General features: G+C 44.7%; 1 protein-coding gene across 1 annotated transcript in view; it reads right to left on the bottom strand.

Annotated features, from left to right (window-relative positions):
* Nucleotides 1-154: 154 nt before the first annotated feature.
* SOS2 (SOS Ras/Rho guanine nucleotide exchange factor 2) overlaps nt 155-15666 on the bottom strand; it is a 73113-nt gene continuing 57601 nt past the window's right edge. Inside the window, exons 14-23 of the mRNA XM_068149133.1 lie at nt 14454-14673; nt 13348-13467; nt 10892-11054; nt 9596-9713; nt 8367-8539; nt 6922-7038; nt 4551-4812; nt 3113-3154; nt 1886-1995; nt 155-860 (exon numbers count right to left, since the gene is read on the bottom strand). Of these exons, the coding sequence (XP_068005234.1) occupies nt 351-860; nt 1886-1995; nt 3113-3154; nt 4551-4812; nt 6922-7038; nt 8367-8539; nt 9596-9713; nt 10892-11054; nt 13348-13467; nt 14454-14673 (1835 nt within the window). The 3' untranslated portion in view covers nt 155-350. The remainder of the gene's footprint in view (nt 861-1885; nt 1996-3112; nt 3155-4550; nt 4813-6921; nt 7039-8366; nt 8540-9595; nt 9714-10891; nt 11055-13347; nt 13468-14453; nt 14674-15666) is intronic.

Genomic DNA, 15666 nt, shown 5'->3' with positions numbered 1-15666 from the left:
GTTGCTATTCATTTAGTGTCATTTACAGTGCAAAACAAAATCAAGAAAGGTCTTTTTTGTGTATACTGGCATAGACTGTCGGCACTGAGGAGGCGAGACGAGGCAATGCTGCTGATCACCTGAGGGTCATGCTGTCCAACAGCCACAGGCTAGAGTGTGTGGAGGCTTCTTTTTCTAATTTAAACCTTTTTTTTTAAATGACCAGCAGCAGTTTAAGAGCATAATTTGTGAAAGTACTAAAATACACTGCCCTTTTTTGTGTTTTTCCTGGAATAAATTAAAAAAAAAGAAGAAAAAAAGAAAGGAACTTTACAAATACTATTCCAGTGTCAAGACTACTATGGCTAAGGTCATTGAGGAGTTTCTGCATTTTCTAGCAAAGACAGTCTGTGCAAAGGAGGGTGGGAGAGCTCCCTTTTGTAAGTCTTTGGTGGCAGTTTTGGTAACTGAGGGCTTGAATTGTGCCGGGGCGGGACTGGGGGTGCAGGTGGGTTGACCAGGTTGTTGTGACTGGTGCTGAGCACGCAACAGCGACGCAGAACCCTGGGTGAGGGAGTGCTGGGAGGAGTGCCAGGAGAGCTGGGACCTGTGCTTGCCTCCCTGAACCGGTCAGGATCTCGGTGCAAGCGTCCGACCGGCGGTGGCTGGAGGTTCAGAGGGCAGTTGATAAAGTGTTCGGGTGGCCGGAGCGGTACCGGTGGTGGAGTATCAGGAAGAGGGTCCCGGGGGGGTGGAGGAGGAGGGCTGTGCAGTGGCTGCTCAAGGGGGTTAGTGTAAGCAGGAGCACGAGGCTGGATCTTTGGAGGTGGTGGCTGCCGAGGTGGAATTGCTGGAGGATCATCATCCAACTTTGAACTTCCCTACAATGTCACAGAGAAGACAAGGTGGTAAGAAACTATGACACTGTGTGTGATACTGTGAAATGCAGATGTTTAGCTGAAGAGCAGATCTGCCAACAGATGCACAACTCAACCTCTGCTACTGGCACGGCCATACCTTTGCTCATAGAATGGTTTGGGCTGGAAAGAGCATTTAAAGGTCCATTTCTTCCTTCTCTCCAGTCTAAATCTCCCCTCTCAGTTTAAACCATTACCCTTTGTCCTGTCACAACAGGCCCTGCTAAAATGTCTGTCCTCAGCTTTCCGACTGGCCCCTTTAAGAACTCAAGGCTGCAGTAATGTCACCTCTTCTCCAGGCTGAACAACCCCAGCTCTCTCACCCTGGCCTTACAGCAGAGGGCTTCCAGCCCTTGGATCATTTTTTGTAGCCTCCTCCAGTCCTGCTCCAACAGGTCCACATCTCTGCTGTACTGAGGACTCCAGGGCTGGCCCCAGCACTGCAGGTGGAGTCTCAGCAGAGGGACAGAATGCCCACACTCGACCTGCGGCCCATGCTGCTGGGGATCAGCCCAGGACACAGCTGAGTCAGGGCTGGGAGCGCACAGTGTCAGCTCATGCCAAGCCCTTCTCCTCGGGGCTGCTCTCTATCTCTTTAACTCCAGCTTGTAATGATACCAGGGACTGTCTCAACCCGGGTGCAGGATCTTGCACTTGGCCTTATTGAACCTTGTGAGGTCATCTTCAGCCTGTCCAGGTCCTTCTGGATGCCATCCTATCCCTCAGCTGCACCACTCAGCTTAGTGTTAATTGATCTGAATATGACCACTCTGTTCCTAAAGTGGTTAGCGGTTAGCAGAGTTTGGGTTCTGGGATCCTGAAACTTAGAAAGGGGGAACATTTGCAAGTATTTTAGATTAACAAAGTCCTGCTATATGGTTAAACTTGATGATCTTAAAGGTCTTTTCCAAGCTAAATGACTCTACAATTCTGGGATTCTAGATGTTCCATTATTTATTATCAGGTTATTCAATATGGGACAGAAATACCTTAGCATTAGAAGCATCCTGATCCATTTTTTTTCTTGGAGGAAGTGGAGGAGGGTTTTGAGGCTCATCACTTAGTTTAGGAAAGCTACCCCATGAGCTGAAGAAAGTCTCTGGAAAGAGAAGAGCAGATTATTTCACTGCTTGTGCAGTATCTCAGGAACATATTCTAGAATATTAAGCCAAACTAGAAGCCCAACTCAAATGAGCAGATCTTTGTGCTCAACAGCCACGTGAACCATTAACTTCATCTGTACAAAATTGTTTCTTTAATCAGATATACACCTCCCAAAGTGGTCTCTTGTTTCCAGTACCAAAGATATGCATCGGCTCTTTGGAGGCAATGCTAAAGGGTAGAAAAATATAGATGTGAACTTCTAGTGTGCACTTAAATAACCTCTGCAATCCTCTCTGTATGGCAGAGTTTACCCCCTGTTGCCACAGTTTGCCCATGTGCCTAAGTTAGACTGGAGTGGAAGGTTTGTTCTCTCCACCACATGGGTCCACCTTCAAATTCAGGCAGGTATGGACTTCATTAACAGTGTGACACTTCTAAAGCAGGAGGATTATACTCTGGATTGATGACATTAACTCTTAGAGCATTTTAGGGCATTTCTAGTCTTTGCTTTTTACATGGGGGAAAAAAAAATCCTTGAAGTCAAGAAACAACACAACCCCTTGAGCTGTGTTTGTGACTTTTGTCACACCTTTGCTTTGTCCCTCAGAAGTGGATAGAGCTCTGGATCAGTATGTTAGGCCCCTGTGCTTTTCCAGTTTGAAATAACAATCAAATTATTAAGAAGAATTGTAAAGGCCTGGAGTAAAGGGAGTAAGAAGAGAAGCTGGAAACACAGATGAATACAGGACACTCCTCCCAGCTGTGGTATACAAAGTACCTCCTCTTCCCCCAAACCAGAACACTAAGCAGTAACACAGATTTATCAAGTTGGTTCCTTTGTAGCATCGGTCAAAGAAAACAATCATCAAGGACGTTCAAAGTAGAAGCAGAATCACACTAGAGCCTGGGAGAAAAACACCAAACCAGAACTAAACCTGACAGTTTCGAAACTTTACATTCCCTACTGGACATGTGATAGAAAACCTGCACAAAAATTCCTCTCAGAGCCCTAACAAATGCAGCCCAAAGTTTCCTTTCAGATTTTAATTCCCATTCCTGAAAGCAGGAAAAGCAGAGTGAAATGAAACATTTAACAGGGTTACTGTACTCACTTGACTGGGGCAAGCTGACTGGAGCAAAGATGCTGTTGTTACCTGTTAAAAGAAGAATCCATTAAAGACCTTCCTGACAGAACAACCACACAGCAGCACGTGATGTGTGCTTGTGAATGACCTCAACAATCACCATGACCTCCTGAACTAGAGATTGGGAGTTATGCTGGGAATTCATTATAAACTTGATAAGGAAAAACGTCTTTGTCATGAGGTGCTGGAGCCCTGGAGCAGGCTGCCCACAGAGGTGGAGTCTCCTTCTCTGAAGAGATTCCAAAGCCACCTGGGCATTGTGATGCTGGACAAGCAGCTGTGGGTGCCCCTGCAGGGTTGGACTGGATGATCTCCAGAGGTCCCTTCCCACTCCTACTGGTTTGTGATTTTGTGATTATCCTACTCTGTTCTGGCATGACCACATTGTTGTTCACATCCCCTTCAGCCCAAACACCCTCAGCATTTATCACTTTTGTCCCCTGCACTAGGCTTACCCTACCTGCCAACTCCACGGCCTCCATGGAGCAGAACTGAAACCTGTCACATGCTGCTTTCAAGAATAAGGAGGTGCTCACAGCTACAAGCAAAGCTTGTGAGCATTATCAGTGCATCTGGTAGTGTCACTTAGGAACTATTAGTGTCCTTTTTTTAATCAAGACTGTGTTTGGGGGCTGAGTGCCTTGACTGTCCCCACTGCTGATGCTTCAGTTTACACTTCAAACACACAGCCAGGATTCCCTTCAAAAGCAATCAAACTAGAATCATGTTCATAGGACCAATCCAAAACCACACACTGGTGTGGATGCCAGATCCTTAGCACCTTTTCCTTCTATGTAGCAGAGCCCCTGCACAGCAATGCTTCATGGGGACATCTCCTGTAACATATTGCCTCAGCTCCAGCAGGCAAAATGACCAGAAATGGCACTTCTTAGTTACCTCCTTACACCAAACTACTGACATGATAACTTGATTGTTTAGTCTGGAGAAGTGGAGGCTAAGGGGAGACATCACTGCTCTCAACAACTCCCTCAAAGGAGGCTGGAGTGAGGTGGGGATTGGCTTCTTCTTCCTATTAGGCCTGAAATTGTGCCAGGGGAGTTTTAGGTTGGGTATTAGGAAAAATTTCTTTCTGTAAGAGTGGTCAGGCATTGGAACAGGCTGCCCAGGGAAGTGGTGGAGTCACCATCCCTGGAGGTGTTCAAGAAATGTGTGGTCATGGCACTCTGGGATGTGGTTTTGCAGCCACGATGGTGTTGGATTGATCACTGGACTTCATGATCTTGAAAGGTCTTTTCCAACCCAAACAATTCTGTGATTCTACAAACTTCATAGTCCACAACTAAATTTTGCAGCACTTTTTTTCACAAGGCTGGCTTACACACCAATATATTTTGGGAGGCTGAGGGACAGTGACAAGGGTTGTTAGAATGTTGTGCCCATTTACCATAGGAGCTGTTGAGGTCGATGTCTAGGAACACGCTGAACTCTGAAGAAGCCGACACCGGCGGCGTGGACGGCGTGTTTGGAGAAGTTGGTGCTGATGCTGTTGTTTCATGTTCTGCCTCAGTGATTCTACTGAAACTTATCTTACTGGGTTCCTTTTCGAGTGGCAGTGGATGACTTCTCAAGGTGCCAGAGGTGGAGCCATGTCTGCCGGTATTGGGCCTTATCCCAGGAGATTTCAGGGGGTAGGTTGTTTTTCTAGGCTGGAGGAAGTACAGCTGGTTAGTGCTGCTGACATTTCAGATCGAAGAACTGCCAAACTCTCTGTGAGATATCTTAATCAGTACTTAGCAAATACACCTTGAGAGGTGGTACAGCCTTTCTAAAACTGACTTGAGGTACAGGCTGGTGTTACATATACAGCAGGAGTTTACTGGAAAGTTATGGGGGCAGATTAATAAAGGTTTCTTTCCCAGATTAGCAATTTTTAATTTATTGTTTTTCAAAGCAATGAAGAACAAAGAGTCAAGTTTCAGATCAGGATGAAACACAAGGAAGAGCAAGTCACAAATGTGGGAGAGAGATCTGTGTCAATCTTGGGGTCTGTCTTTTCTCCCTAGTATCAAGTGATAAGGAAAGAGATAAGGCTTGAAATTGCACCAGGGGAGGTTTGGGTTGGGTATTAAGAAAAATGTCTTTCCTGCAAAAGTGACCAGGCACTGGAACAGGCTGCCCAGGGAGGTGGTGGAGTCACCATCCCTGGAGGTGATAAGAAACATGTGGACATAGCACCTGGGGACATGGTTTAATGGCCATGATGGTGTTAGGTTTATGGTTGGATTTGATGATCTTAGAGGTCTTTTCCAACCCCAACAATTCTATGATTCTGTAAGTTCCAGTACAGGCCTGCAGAAGAGCCTCACAACATCACAGTAAGGCATGCTTCTACCACAGCAAGTCACCAGGCCCCTACACATGGCCAAGATCAAGGCCACACTCAGATGCATGTTGTCTACATCCTCTGGGGTAGTCAGAACACTACTCTTAACACAGGTCACTGGTGTGAATGGGACAAGCCTCATTAGGCTCAAGTGTAACACAGCACACATCAAAGCCAGATCAGTTAAAGGTGAATTACATTCCCATTCTATGGTGGTATGCACAACTCCACCACATTGCGGTGCTCAGAAATGGACTTTCCTGAAATCCCAAGAAGAATGTTTAGTTGGAAATCATGAACTGTAAAGAATTCCTGCCCAGCTAACTGAGACTGGCAGTATGGACACCGAGGAGCAGCTCAGGGAACTGGGGCTGTTCAACCTGGAGACAACGGAGCTGAGGAGAGACCTTCTGGCTCTCTACAGCTGCTGAAAGAAGGTTGGAGCAAGGTGTCTTCTCCCAAGGAACAAGTGATAGGACAAAAGGAAATGGCCTCAAGTTGTGCCAAGGTAGGTTTAGGTTGGACACAAGGAGAAACTTCACTGAAAGGGTTCTCAAACACAGGAACAGGCTCCTCAGGGAGATGATTGAATCCCAAACCCTGGAGGTGTTTAAAAGACCCAGAGATGTGGTAGTGATGAGCACGGGTTAGCACCAAACTTGGTAGAATTAGATAAAATGGTTGGCCTCAATGATGTTAAAGATCTTCTCCATCCAAAACCAATTCCATTAAAAAAATAAATAAATTTCAGAGCAATTACTGCAACCAGCACTTTTCCAAAATGACAGTCATTTGTCATTTCCTCCCCATACTTGTAGTGTCTTGTTCGTTCTTCTGACAGATTTCCAAGATTATTTACAGCTCTCCCAAAAAGCAGAGCTGTCTACAACTCCTCAGAAGACACAAGCGTTCTAGAAAGTGGTTTTCTGCTTAAAAAAGAAGCAAAGAAGCCCAAGCTCCAGCAGCCATTTGTTTTAAAGAAACAAAATTCCTCTTCCTTTGAAATGAGCTAAATTTTGTTCAGCAAATGGCTGCACCCTGTCAATCCTTCAGTTTCTGCAACGAGGCAAAAATATTTAGACACAATAAAAACAGAAGTCAATTTCTAATTAAAGAAAACTTAACACATTTAGAATGGATCTCGGTACTGTGAAGTGAGAAATGTTGTTACATATGCTAGCAAGTGACTGCATGGTAAGAACCTCAAATTTCAACAGCAGGATTTCAGGCTGGAAAATGTTCATCCTAAAAGGAGCCAAAGATTTTTAGTAGTGGCAAACATCTGAAATGAAAGTATTTTTAAACCAAGTGTTGCAGGAAAACCTCAACAGAATTGTGAAGGAAATCCAGATGGCTTCCTGAGTTAACTAAGCATTCTTTCTCGTAGTGGCTGGTGGGTTTTAGCTGTCTGAAGTGCAGGAGGTTTACTTACAAATCTAGGCGGTTGCTTGCAGTTCCGAGGTTCAATTTCTAATGACTTGTTGAACAGGTAATCTGTAAACTCTTTCTCTGGTATCTTCCCCATGGGATTGAGATTTTCAAAGAATTTCTACATGAAACAAGCATCAAGAATATTTAAGCAGTAAGTAGATACACTGAATTTTAATGAAATGCTCATAATTAACATTAAAAATCTAGGATTAAATCTAGGATTAAGTTTTTCGCTATCAGGAAGATTATTTCCAGAGAAACAGAGCAAACCACTCCCTGAGACAGATATAAAACAACCCAATTTAAGAAATAATCACATTCACAGGAAGTTTCATGAGGTGAAAGAATGACCTTGTGTCAAATAACCAGACATGGTAAATTAAGACTCTTGTGTACACCGCTTGCTAATATTTTTGACCAGTGAATCATGCACAGCACAGCGGTGTTAAAGGCCATGTTAAGAGCATCCTGAACACCCCAGACTTGGGAAGCAGCAGAATACAGATGATACAGCAGTGGAAGCAAAGGTTACTCCAGTGGCACTTCTCAGAGGTGTTTTGGATGTGATCAGTAACTAGGAAGAACGGGAGGGGATAAAAGATGAAAGGAGGAAGGCCAGAGGTAGGGACAGAGTTGGAGTCTGGCACTGCCACAAGGGCCGGAGGGAAGGCATGGCTAGAACAAGACTGGCCCCAAGGGCATGGGATGGGGCAAAGCTACCTGAAGGCTTGACAGTCTTGTATAGCTGCTCTGGCAGCAGTCAGAATCTCTGAGGGGTGACCTGCAATGTTTTGCATTTGTTTTTTTTCAGCACAAATACTGCCATGACCTTGAACTTAACGTACTTCTTGGCTTAGGACCATCTCCTAAACCCTTTGCAGCCATGTCCACAGCCATTAAACACACAATGCAATTCACATTCTAAACAGCAGTATTATTGCCCAATTAATTCCTCAGGTAACCAATTTTGTTGCTTCCTGCATGCTGCTGTTGATTAGCTGAGATTGAGACGTGTCCACACCACTAGCTGGGTCAGGAGGTTTTGGTCAGAGGTGTCATTACAGAATGACAGAGCTAAACAGACCAGGCATGTACAGAGCATTTTAGGTTAAGGGCAACTGATTCTTCTCCTAAAAAGCTCTGGGTTTCAGTCAGTATCTCTTCTTCATTCTGGTTTGTTGCTAAAATCTCACTGATACCAGGCTGCAGAACCATAAGGGGATGAACAAGACTCAGAATATGGAGTCCAAACAAATAAGTCTCCACTTCTACTACGTCCTGAGTGGTGATGCTTTGTTGTCTACAAGCCACTGTTCCCCCTTCTTCTGATGGTCACTGCTCATGCAAGATTAGGTCCAGTACTAGAAGATTATCTGACAAACTTTTTTGGACTATACATTCCTTTCTCTCTCATATTCCCCAAAGAGTTATTGAATGTTTGTTTACCCGAATTTCTGGCTCTATCCGTAAACAGTAAGGCTGATTTTGATACTGCTGAATTTCTCCTGTAATTTCAGCCACTTTTCTCCTCTTACTGAAGTTAATTAACTCTTTCCCTTGTCTTTTAAGAAAGTCAGGATTCCCTTCTTCTGTCTTCAAAATATTTGTTAGGTATATTCCTGAAAAACAAAGAAGTGTTTTCTAAAGTTCCATTTAATTCCATTTCTTGTAGAAAGAAAATGTTTTATTCCCTTAACATGAGACCCTGAGCTTGGAAAAATACATCTTCAGGTATCACCATAATTAGATCACTAGCACGCAGGCAGTGTTAAACCAAGGCAATATTCAAACCATTGTAACACCAGTGAGCTCTATACTAAACTAGAAAAATAAGTGCATGTAAGAAGACACTAAATTCTAAAACCACCACAAACCTAGGAATTCAGTCACAACACACAGAAACCCAGCAGGATGGGGATTGAAAGGGACCTCTGGAGATCATCCAGTCCAACCCCCCTGCTAAAGCAAACAGCAGCTTGCCCATGATCATAATGTCCAGGTGGTTTTGGGATCTCTCTACAGGAGACTCTACAACCTCTCTGGGCAGCCTGCTTCAGGGCTCCAGTACCTTCACAGCAAACAAGTTTCTCCTCCAGTTCAGATGGAACCTCCTGGATTCCACAACTGTGCCTTGTGCTCCTTGGGCTGTCACTGGGCACCACTGAAAAGAGTCTGGCTCCATTCTCCTGACACCACCCCCCCCCCCCTTCAGTTCTTGCTGAGCATTGGTCAGATCCCTTCTGAGGCTGCTCTTCTCCAGGCTAAACAGCCCCTCTCTCAGCCTCTCCTCCTCACAGAGATGCTCCAGGCCCCTTTGTAGCCTCTAGTGGAATCTCTCCAGTAGTTTTCTGTCTCTCTTGAACTGGGAAACCCAGAATTGGACATGGTACTCCAGATGTGGCCTCACTAGTGCAGAGCAGAGGAGGAGAACTCCCCTTGGCCTTCTGGCCACACTCTTCTGAATGCACCCCAGGTGACCATTGGCCAAGAGCACATTGCTGGCTCATGGTGAATTTTTTGTCCCACCAGGACGTACAATATTCAAAAGGAAAAAAAAGAAGAAATTAAACAGAGACCTGAACATTTCAAGCAATATTTCAACATTTCAACACATCTGCATCAAATTCAAGATGGACAGTTCAGACAGTGTTAGCCTGCGCCCTGGTGTTACTTACCAAAGAAAGGCACACAGGGTGGGTTGATTGACTTGAGCTTAGCTAGGTATTTTTTAAAATGATCTTGGCTTAATTCTACTGCTTCATCCAAAACTCTCTTTTTTCTTTCCTGTAGAGCCTAAATTGTTAAAGGAAAAAACCCAAAATAACAAGGATGCAAATCTTCTCAGTAGAATGATCAGCAAAATCAAGGCAATTTGCCTGCTCTCTTAGCAAACCTTAGGAACTGAAATTCAGGTTTGAACGACTTCCTTTTGTAAATGGTTTGCTCTGGACTGCAGCACTCTCAGTCCAAGGGTTTAGCCCTGTGAATTAGGAGGCTATGTAAACAGGCTATTGTTTTGTCTGTCAAGCCTACAAGGATAATCCACGCCTTTAAGCTTAACAAACATGAAACATTTAATTTTGAATTTACCTTAAAGGCCTTGTATTGTCTTCTTTCAAAGATATACAAATCTCTAAACATTTTATTCATGGTGCTGCTTCTCTTTTAGTAGAGGGAGGCTCTGCTGCTAAATCCTAGGCATTTAGTTTCCTTGGCAAGCAAAAACCAGTCACTACTTGTGGAGTTGCTTCGCTTCCTACTGCCCATCTTGCTGGTCTCAACAGGTATTTGGTTCTGCCTCAGATACTCTCAGTTTTTTGAGGCTCTCTCATCCAAGAAAACTTATGATCAGCTGGAACTGAGTTTTAACTATCCCCACCCCCTGCCCTTCTACCCTCACTTTATTTTTTGATAGGTGGAAATGCTGCTGTTAAAATAGTCATAGATTCATAGAATGGTTTGGGTTGGAAGGGACCTTCAAGATAATCTAGTTCCAACACCCCTGCCACTGGCAGGAACACCTTCCACTAAACCAAGGCCTCATCCAACCTGGTCTTGAACACCTCCAGGGAGGGGGCGTCCACAGCCTCCCTGGGCAACCTGTTCTAGTGTCTCACCACCCTTACTGTAAAGATTCCAGTCCACAGTTATCAGCCCTGGAATCCTTCTCTTCCATACCCATAAAATGTTACACTGAAGTAAAGGGCTCATTTCAGAGAGATAAGGAACAACATCAACTGGCCATGGTGTTTTGAGCTGGAAAAACCCCACCTGCTGAGAAGCTCCACTTCCCATCACAAACCCTCTGAGGCACCCAGCCCACCTCCTGTCTTTTCTCATAAATAATTCACTTCTTTTCTTCCATGGTGTTAAGTGCAATATGGACACTATGGATTTCCCTTCAGAAGTGTGTGATGCATTTCTGGGGGTTTCTTCCTGTTTTTTTCCCAAGAGCAATGCCCCAAGCTTACCTCAAACGTGTGATCTAGTCTGTACACTGACACAGAGTTCATTGCACTGACAATCTCCAAGACACCATTGAAATTATTCAGATCCTGGAAAACCTGCAGGATTTCTATAATCCTGCTCAGCACAGCCACTCTCTCTTCGAAGTTCTCGGTTTCCACGATGCACCTAATCAAACAAGATGTTGACTTGAGAAAGACAGAGAAATAAAACCTGACAGCTTGCTAGCTACCAAAGCTAATCTGTGCAATACATCCAGTGTGCACATTTTGGCTCTCTCTCAAGAATCTCAAGTAGAAATTGATGTAATCACAGCTTACATATGTTCAAGTTGGAAAGCCAAGAAAGGTGTTGGCATATCCTGTAAAATAATCAAGCAAACCCAAAGCAAGACCCAGGAAGGATGACTCTCATCATGCCAATGTACCTACAGCAGCATTCTAAACTTGCAAGGTTAGGCGAGTGGACACTGGCCATGTCCTCAGAAGCACTTCATCACCTCAAAGAAGGGAGAGAGACTAAGACAAGGAGTCAGAATCTGGTACTTTCATCAGAGATGGAAAAACACCTTTTGATGCACTGTAGAAATCTAAGCAGGAGTAGTGCTGACCGAGTGGACATAGCTGGAAATAAATCTTGTCTCAAGAATCATAGAACTGTTTAGGCTGGAAAAGACCTTTAAGATCATTCTCTACCTCTACCAAGTCTGGTGCTAAACCATGTCCCTCAGCACCACATCTCTGCATCTTTTAAACATCTCCAGGGATGTGGATTCAAGCACCTTCCTGGGCAGACTGTTCCTGTCTTTGAGAACCCTTGCAGGGAAGAAATTTCTTCCAATATCCAACCTAAATATCCCCTGGTACAACTTGAGGCCATTTCCTCTTGCCCTGTCACTTGTTCCTTGGGAGAAGAGACTGATCCCAACCTCACTCCAACCTCCTTTCAGGGAGTTGTTGAGAACTAGAAGCCTCCTTTTCTCCAGGCTGAACAACCCCAGTCCCCTCAGCTGCTCCTCACCAGACCTGTTCTCCAGACCCCTCACCAGCTATTTTGCCCTTCTCTGGACCTGCTCCAGCACTTCAGTGTCCTTCTTGTAGAAGAGGGAGCATATATGATAGGCAGAGAATGCATCCTTCATCCAAAAACAAATTCCTGTAATACCCTGCAACCACCTCAAGATTGGAGTCAACAGAACTGACACAAGAGGAATCACAAAATCATAGAATCAATAAGGTTGGAAAAGACCTCAAAGATCATTAAGTCCAACCTGTCACCCAAGACCTCATGACTACTAGACCATGGCACCAGGTGCCATGTCCAATCCCCTCTTGAACACCTCCAGGGATGGTGACTCCACCACCTCCCTGGGCAGCAGATTCCAATGGCTAACAACTCTCTCTGCGAAGAACTTTCTCCTCACCTCCAGCCTAAACTTCCCCTGGTGCAGCTTGAGACTGTGTCCTCTTGTTCTGGTGCTGATTGCCTGGGAGAAGAGACCAAACCCCTCCTGGCTACAACCAACCTTCAGGTAGTTGTAGACATCAATAAGGTCTCCCCTGAGCCTCCTCTTCTCCAGGCTAAACAATCCCAGCTCCCTCAGCCTCTCCTCATAGGGCTTGTGCTCAAGGCCTCTCCCCAGCCTTGTTGCCCTTCTCTGGACACGTTCAAGTGTCTCAATGTCCTTCTTAAACTGAGGGGCCCAGAACTGGACACAGGACTCAAGGTGTGGCCTAACCAGTCTGAGTACAGGGGCACAATGACTTCCCTGTTCCTGCTGGCCACACTATTCCTGATGCAGGCCAGGATGCCATTAGCCTTCTTGGCCACCTGGGCACACTGCTGGCTCATGTTCAGCCATCTGTCAATCAGCACCCCCAGGTCCCTTTCTGTTTGGCAGCTCTCCAGCCACTCCAACCTCAGCCTGTAGCTGTGCATGGGGTTGTTGTGGCCAAAGTGCAGCACCCAGCACTTGGACTTGTTGAGTGCCATCATGTTGGACTCTGCCCATCTGCCTGGCTGGTCAAGGTCCCTCTGGAGAGCCCTTCTGCCTTCTAACCAGCCAACACCTGTTCCCAACTTTGTGTCATCTGCAAATTTACTGATGACTGACTCAGTGCCCTCATCCAGATCATCAATAAAGAGACTGAACAGGATGGGCCCCAGAACTGATCCCTGGGGGACACCACTAGCAACTGGCCTCCAGCTGGATGTGGCACCATTCACCACCACTCTCTGGGCTCGGCCCTCCAGCCAGTTCCTAACCCAGCACAGAGTGCTGCTGTCCAAGCCTGGTTAGCTGACAGGAGTTTGCTGTGGGGAATGGTGTCAAAGGCCTTGCTGAAGTCCAGGCAGACTACATCAACAACCTTTCCCACATCCACCAGGTGGGTCAGGAACACACTTCTCTCTGCACCTCAGAAGGAGTTAATGCCACTGCACTGTCACCACCTGTACTTACTTTTCAAACCAAAGAGTGAGATTTGTGGTATGACGAATCATTTTCAGGAGATTTGGGGAGTTAATTTCCTTATCTTCTTTAGTCCACACACTCCCCACGAGTTCAGAAGGCTGCACTGCCCTGATAATGACAAAGTAAGGCGCAGAAGAATGCTCAGGATGAATAATAACAGTATGCTCACCGTTTGCATTAAAAGATTATTTCTTCCCTTAATCACAACTTGATATTTCACACATCCAACCCAATCCACTGCAAAAACAGTTACTTAAAATAGCTTTTTGTCGAGTGTTTTGACTATAGAAGGAAATACATTTTTTATCTTAACTGAAACTGGCATTTTTTAATAAGCGTTTTCAGATAAGAAAATGACAAAGGAGTAAGTTTAATTTCCTGAAAGCGTAAGAAAGCATCTTAAAGACAGTTACAATATGAAGTTGAAGTACTTTGAGCAACCTGCTGAAAAAATGGCTTGTTTCAAGAAAAAAACCCCTGCTGCCCCTGAAGCACAAAAGGAGCTTTGTAAGGCCTTAGAGAATTTCTACCCAGCAACACCTAGCTCTCATATTGAGATCAGCTCTATTTATCACAGGTAACAAGAGAGCTGGGAAATGGCAGAGCACCTACGGTACAAGACCAAAAAAACCTCTTCACAATTAGATGAGAGGACCTTGACAGATCAGTGCTATGGTTATATGCAAAGAACATTAAGAGAAGAGCTTTAGCTACACAGCTGTAAAGGAAGGGAGATCCTTTTGCGTGCTCTTTATGTGATGCAACAGAAATTTTTTTATTAATATAACACTAAGTTTGTTTTAAGAAGAGGACAATTATCTACTCATAGTATTTTAGTGTCCTTCCTGTGCTTATCTTGTCTGAAGTCTGAGATGGAGATAAAACAACCTTTTATTTCCCCCTCCTTGCATATTTTGATACCAATCTGAGGGCCTCTTTCCATAAACTCTGGAAGTCAAGGGGACTTGCTTTTGACTGATCCTATGAATTAAAACTCTTTCTTGCTCAAATACTCAAAAAAAAAAAAAAGATAAAAGAAAAAAAAAAAGATGTGTATTGGTTCCAAAAAAGCCCTGGATTATTTCCATCCTTACCTATAGAGGTCAGACTCCAGCAGTGTCAGCTGCCGTGCAATTTCTATGGGGTGCAGAGTCATGAGGTCCAAGGTCTCGCTGTGCCCAACACGCCAAATGTGCCACTCGATGGGGGGAGGTGGGCTCTCAAAGGTGATGTTGTGACTAATTCCATTGGCTTGAGCTTTTTTCCTCTTGATGATTTTAGCAATTGATTCCACCCACTTCTTCATGGATTTCCCTGCAAAACAGAAACCACAACCCCCCTCTTTTTTTAAATACCAACTTAAACTATTTTCAGTAATACACTAAACCCTCCCAGAACTGTACATGCTCTCAAAATCCTGCAGGCAAATCCTGCAGGTACATCTGTAAGTTCCCTGTTTTTTCCTCTGATGGGTTCTTGCACCTGTATCTCTTGGGAAATACACATGTACATGAATTTCTGGGTGCCCAGCTGCCTTTAAGTACATCCACTGTCAGTTCTCAGTAGAAAAAAGTGACTCTGCATACACTGCATTTTACTTTTCCCCCTCAATCTGCAACCATCTCCACTTTGACTTCTAGCTTCATCTACTCAGAACTAAAAATAACAAGCTACAAGTGACATCTTTGCCACGTGCTGCCCTAGTGTATGGCAGATGTTGGGTAGAAGGTTGGACGTGATGAGCTTATGAAGTCTTTTCCAACCTTAACGATTCTATGATTAGAGAAATACACATTTACAGTGTCAGTGCAACATTTCTAGTGGACAAGATGGAAAGTACCTTTAGCAGTTCAAGATAAATAGCTTTTAGGAGACCAGTTAAAATGGAATTATTCCTTTCTGGTCAGCAATGGTTAGCATGGAGACCTCTGCAAAAGATAAACTGTCATTCTCTGAGTTTGTCTCAGAATTATAGTGCCCAATGGTCCAGCCAACCTGGAAAGTAAATCTAGAATTGCCAGAATAATTAAAACTGATTAACCAACACCCCTTAGTTCTGAGGCCCCCAGCTCAAAGACAGGGAATTGCTTGAAAGAGTCCAGTGCAGAGCCACACAGATGCTGAAGGGAGTGGAACATCTCCCTTCTGAGGAAAGGCTGAGGAAGCTGGGGCTCTTCAGCTTGGAGAAGAGGAGACTGAGAAGTGACTTCATTAATGTTTATAAATATGTGAAAGGTGAGTGTCAGGAGGACAGAGCCAGGCTCTCCCTAATGATGTCCAATGATAGGACAAGGAGCAATGGGTGCA

Source organism: Melanerpes formicivorus, unplaced genomic scaffold (assembly GCF_026170545.1).
Source record: "Melanerpes formicivorus ecotype bairdi unplaced genomic scaffold, bMelFor1.0.p_v2 SCAF_17, whole genome shotgun sequence".
NCBI classification, from domain to species: domain Eukaryota; kingdom Metazoa; phylum Chordata; class Aves; order Piciformes; family Picidae; genus Melanerpes; species Melanerpes formicivorus.
Note: the sequence above shows the minus strand (reverse complement) of the source record. Positions and strands in the feature narration are given on the sequence as shown.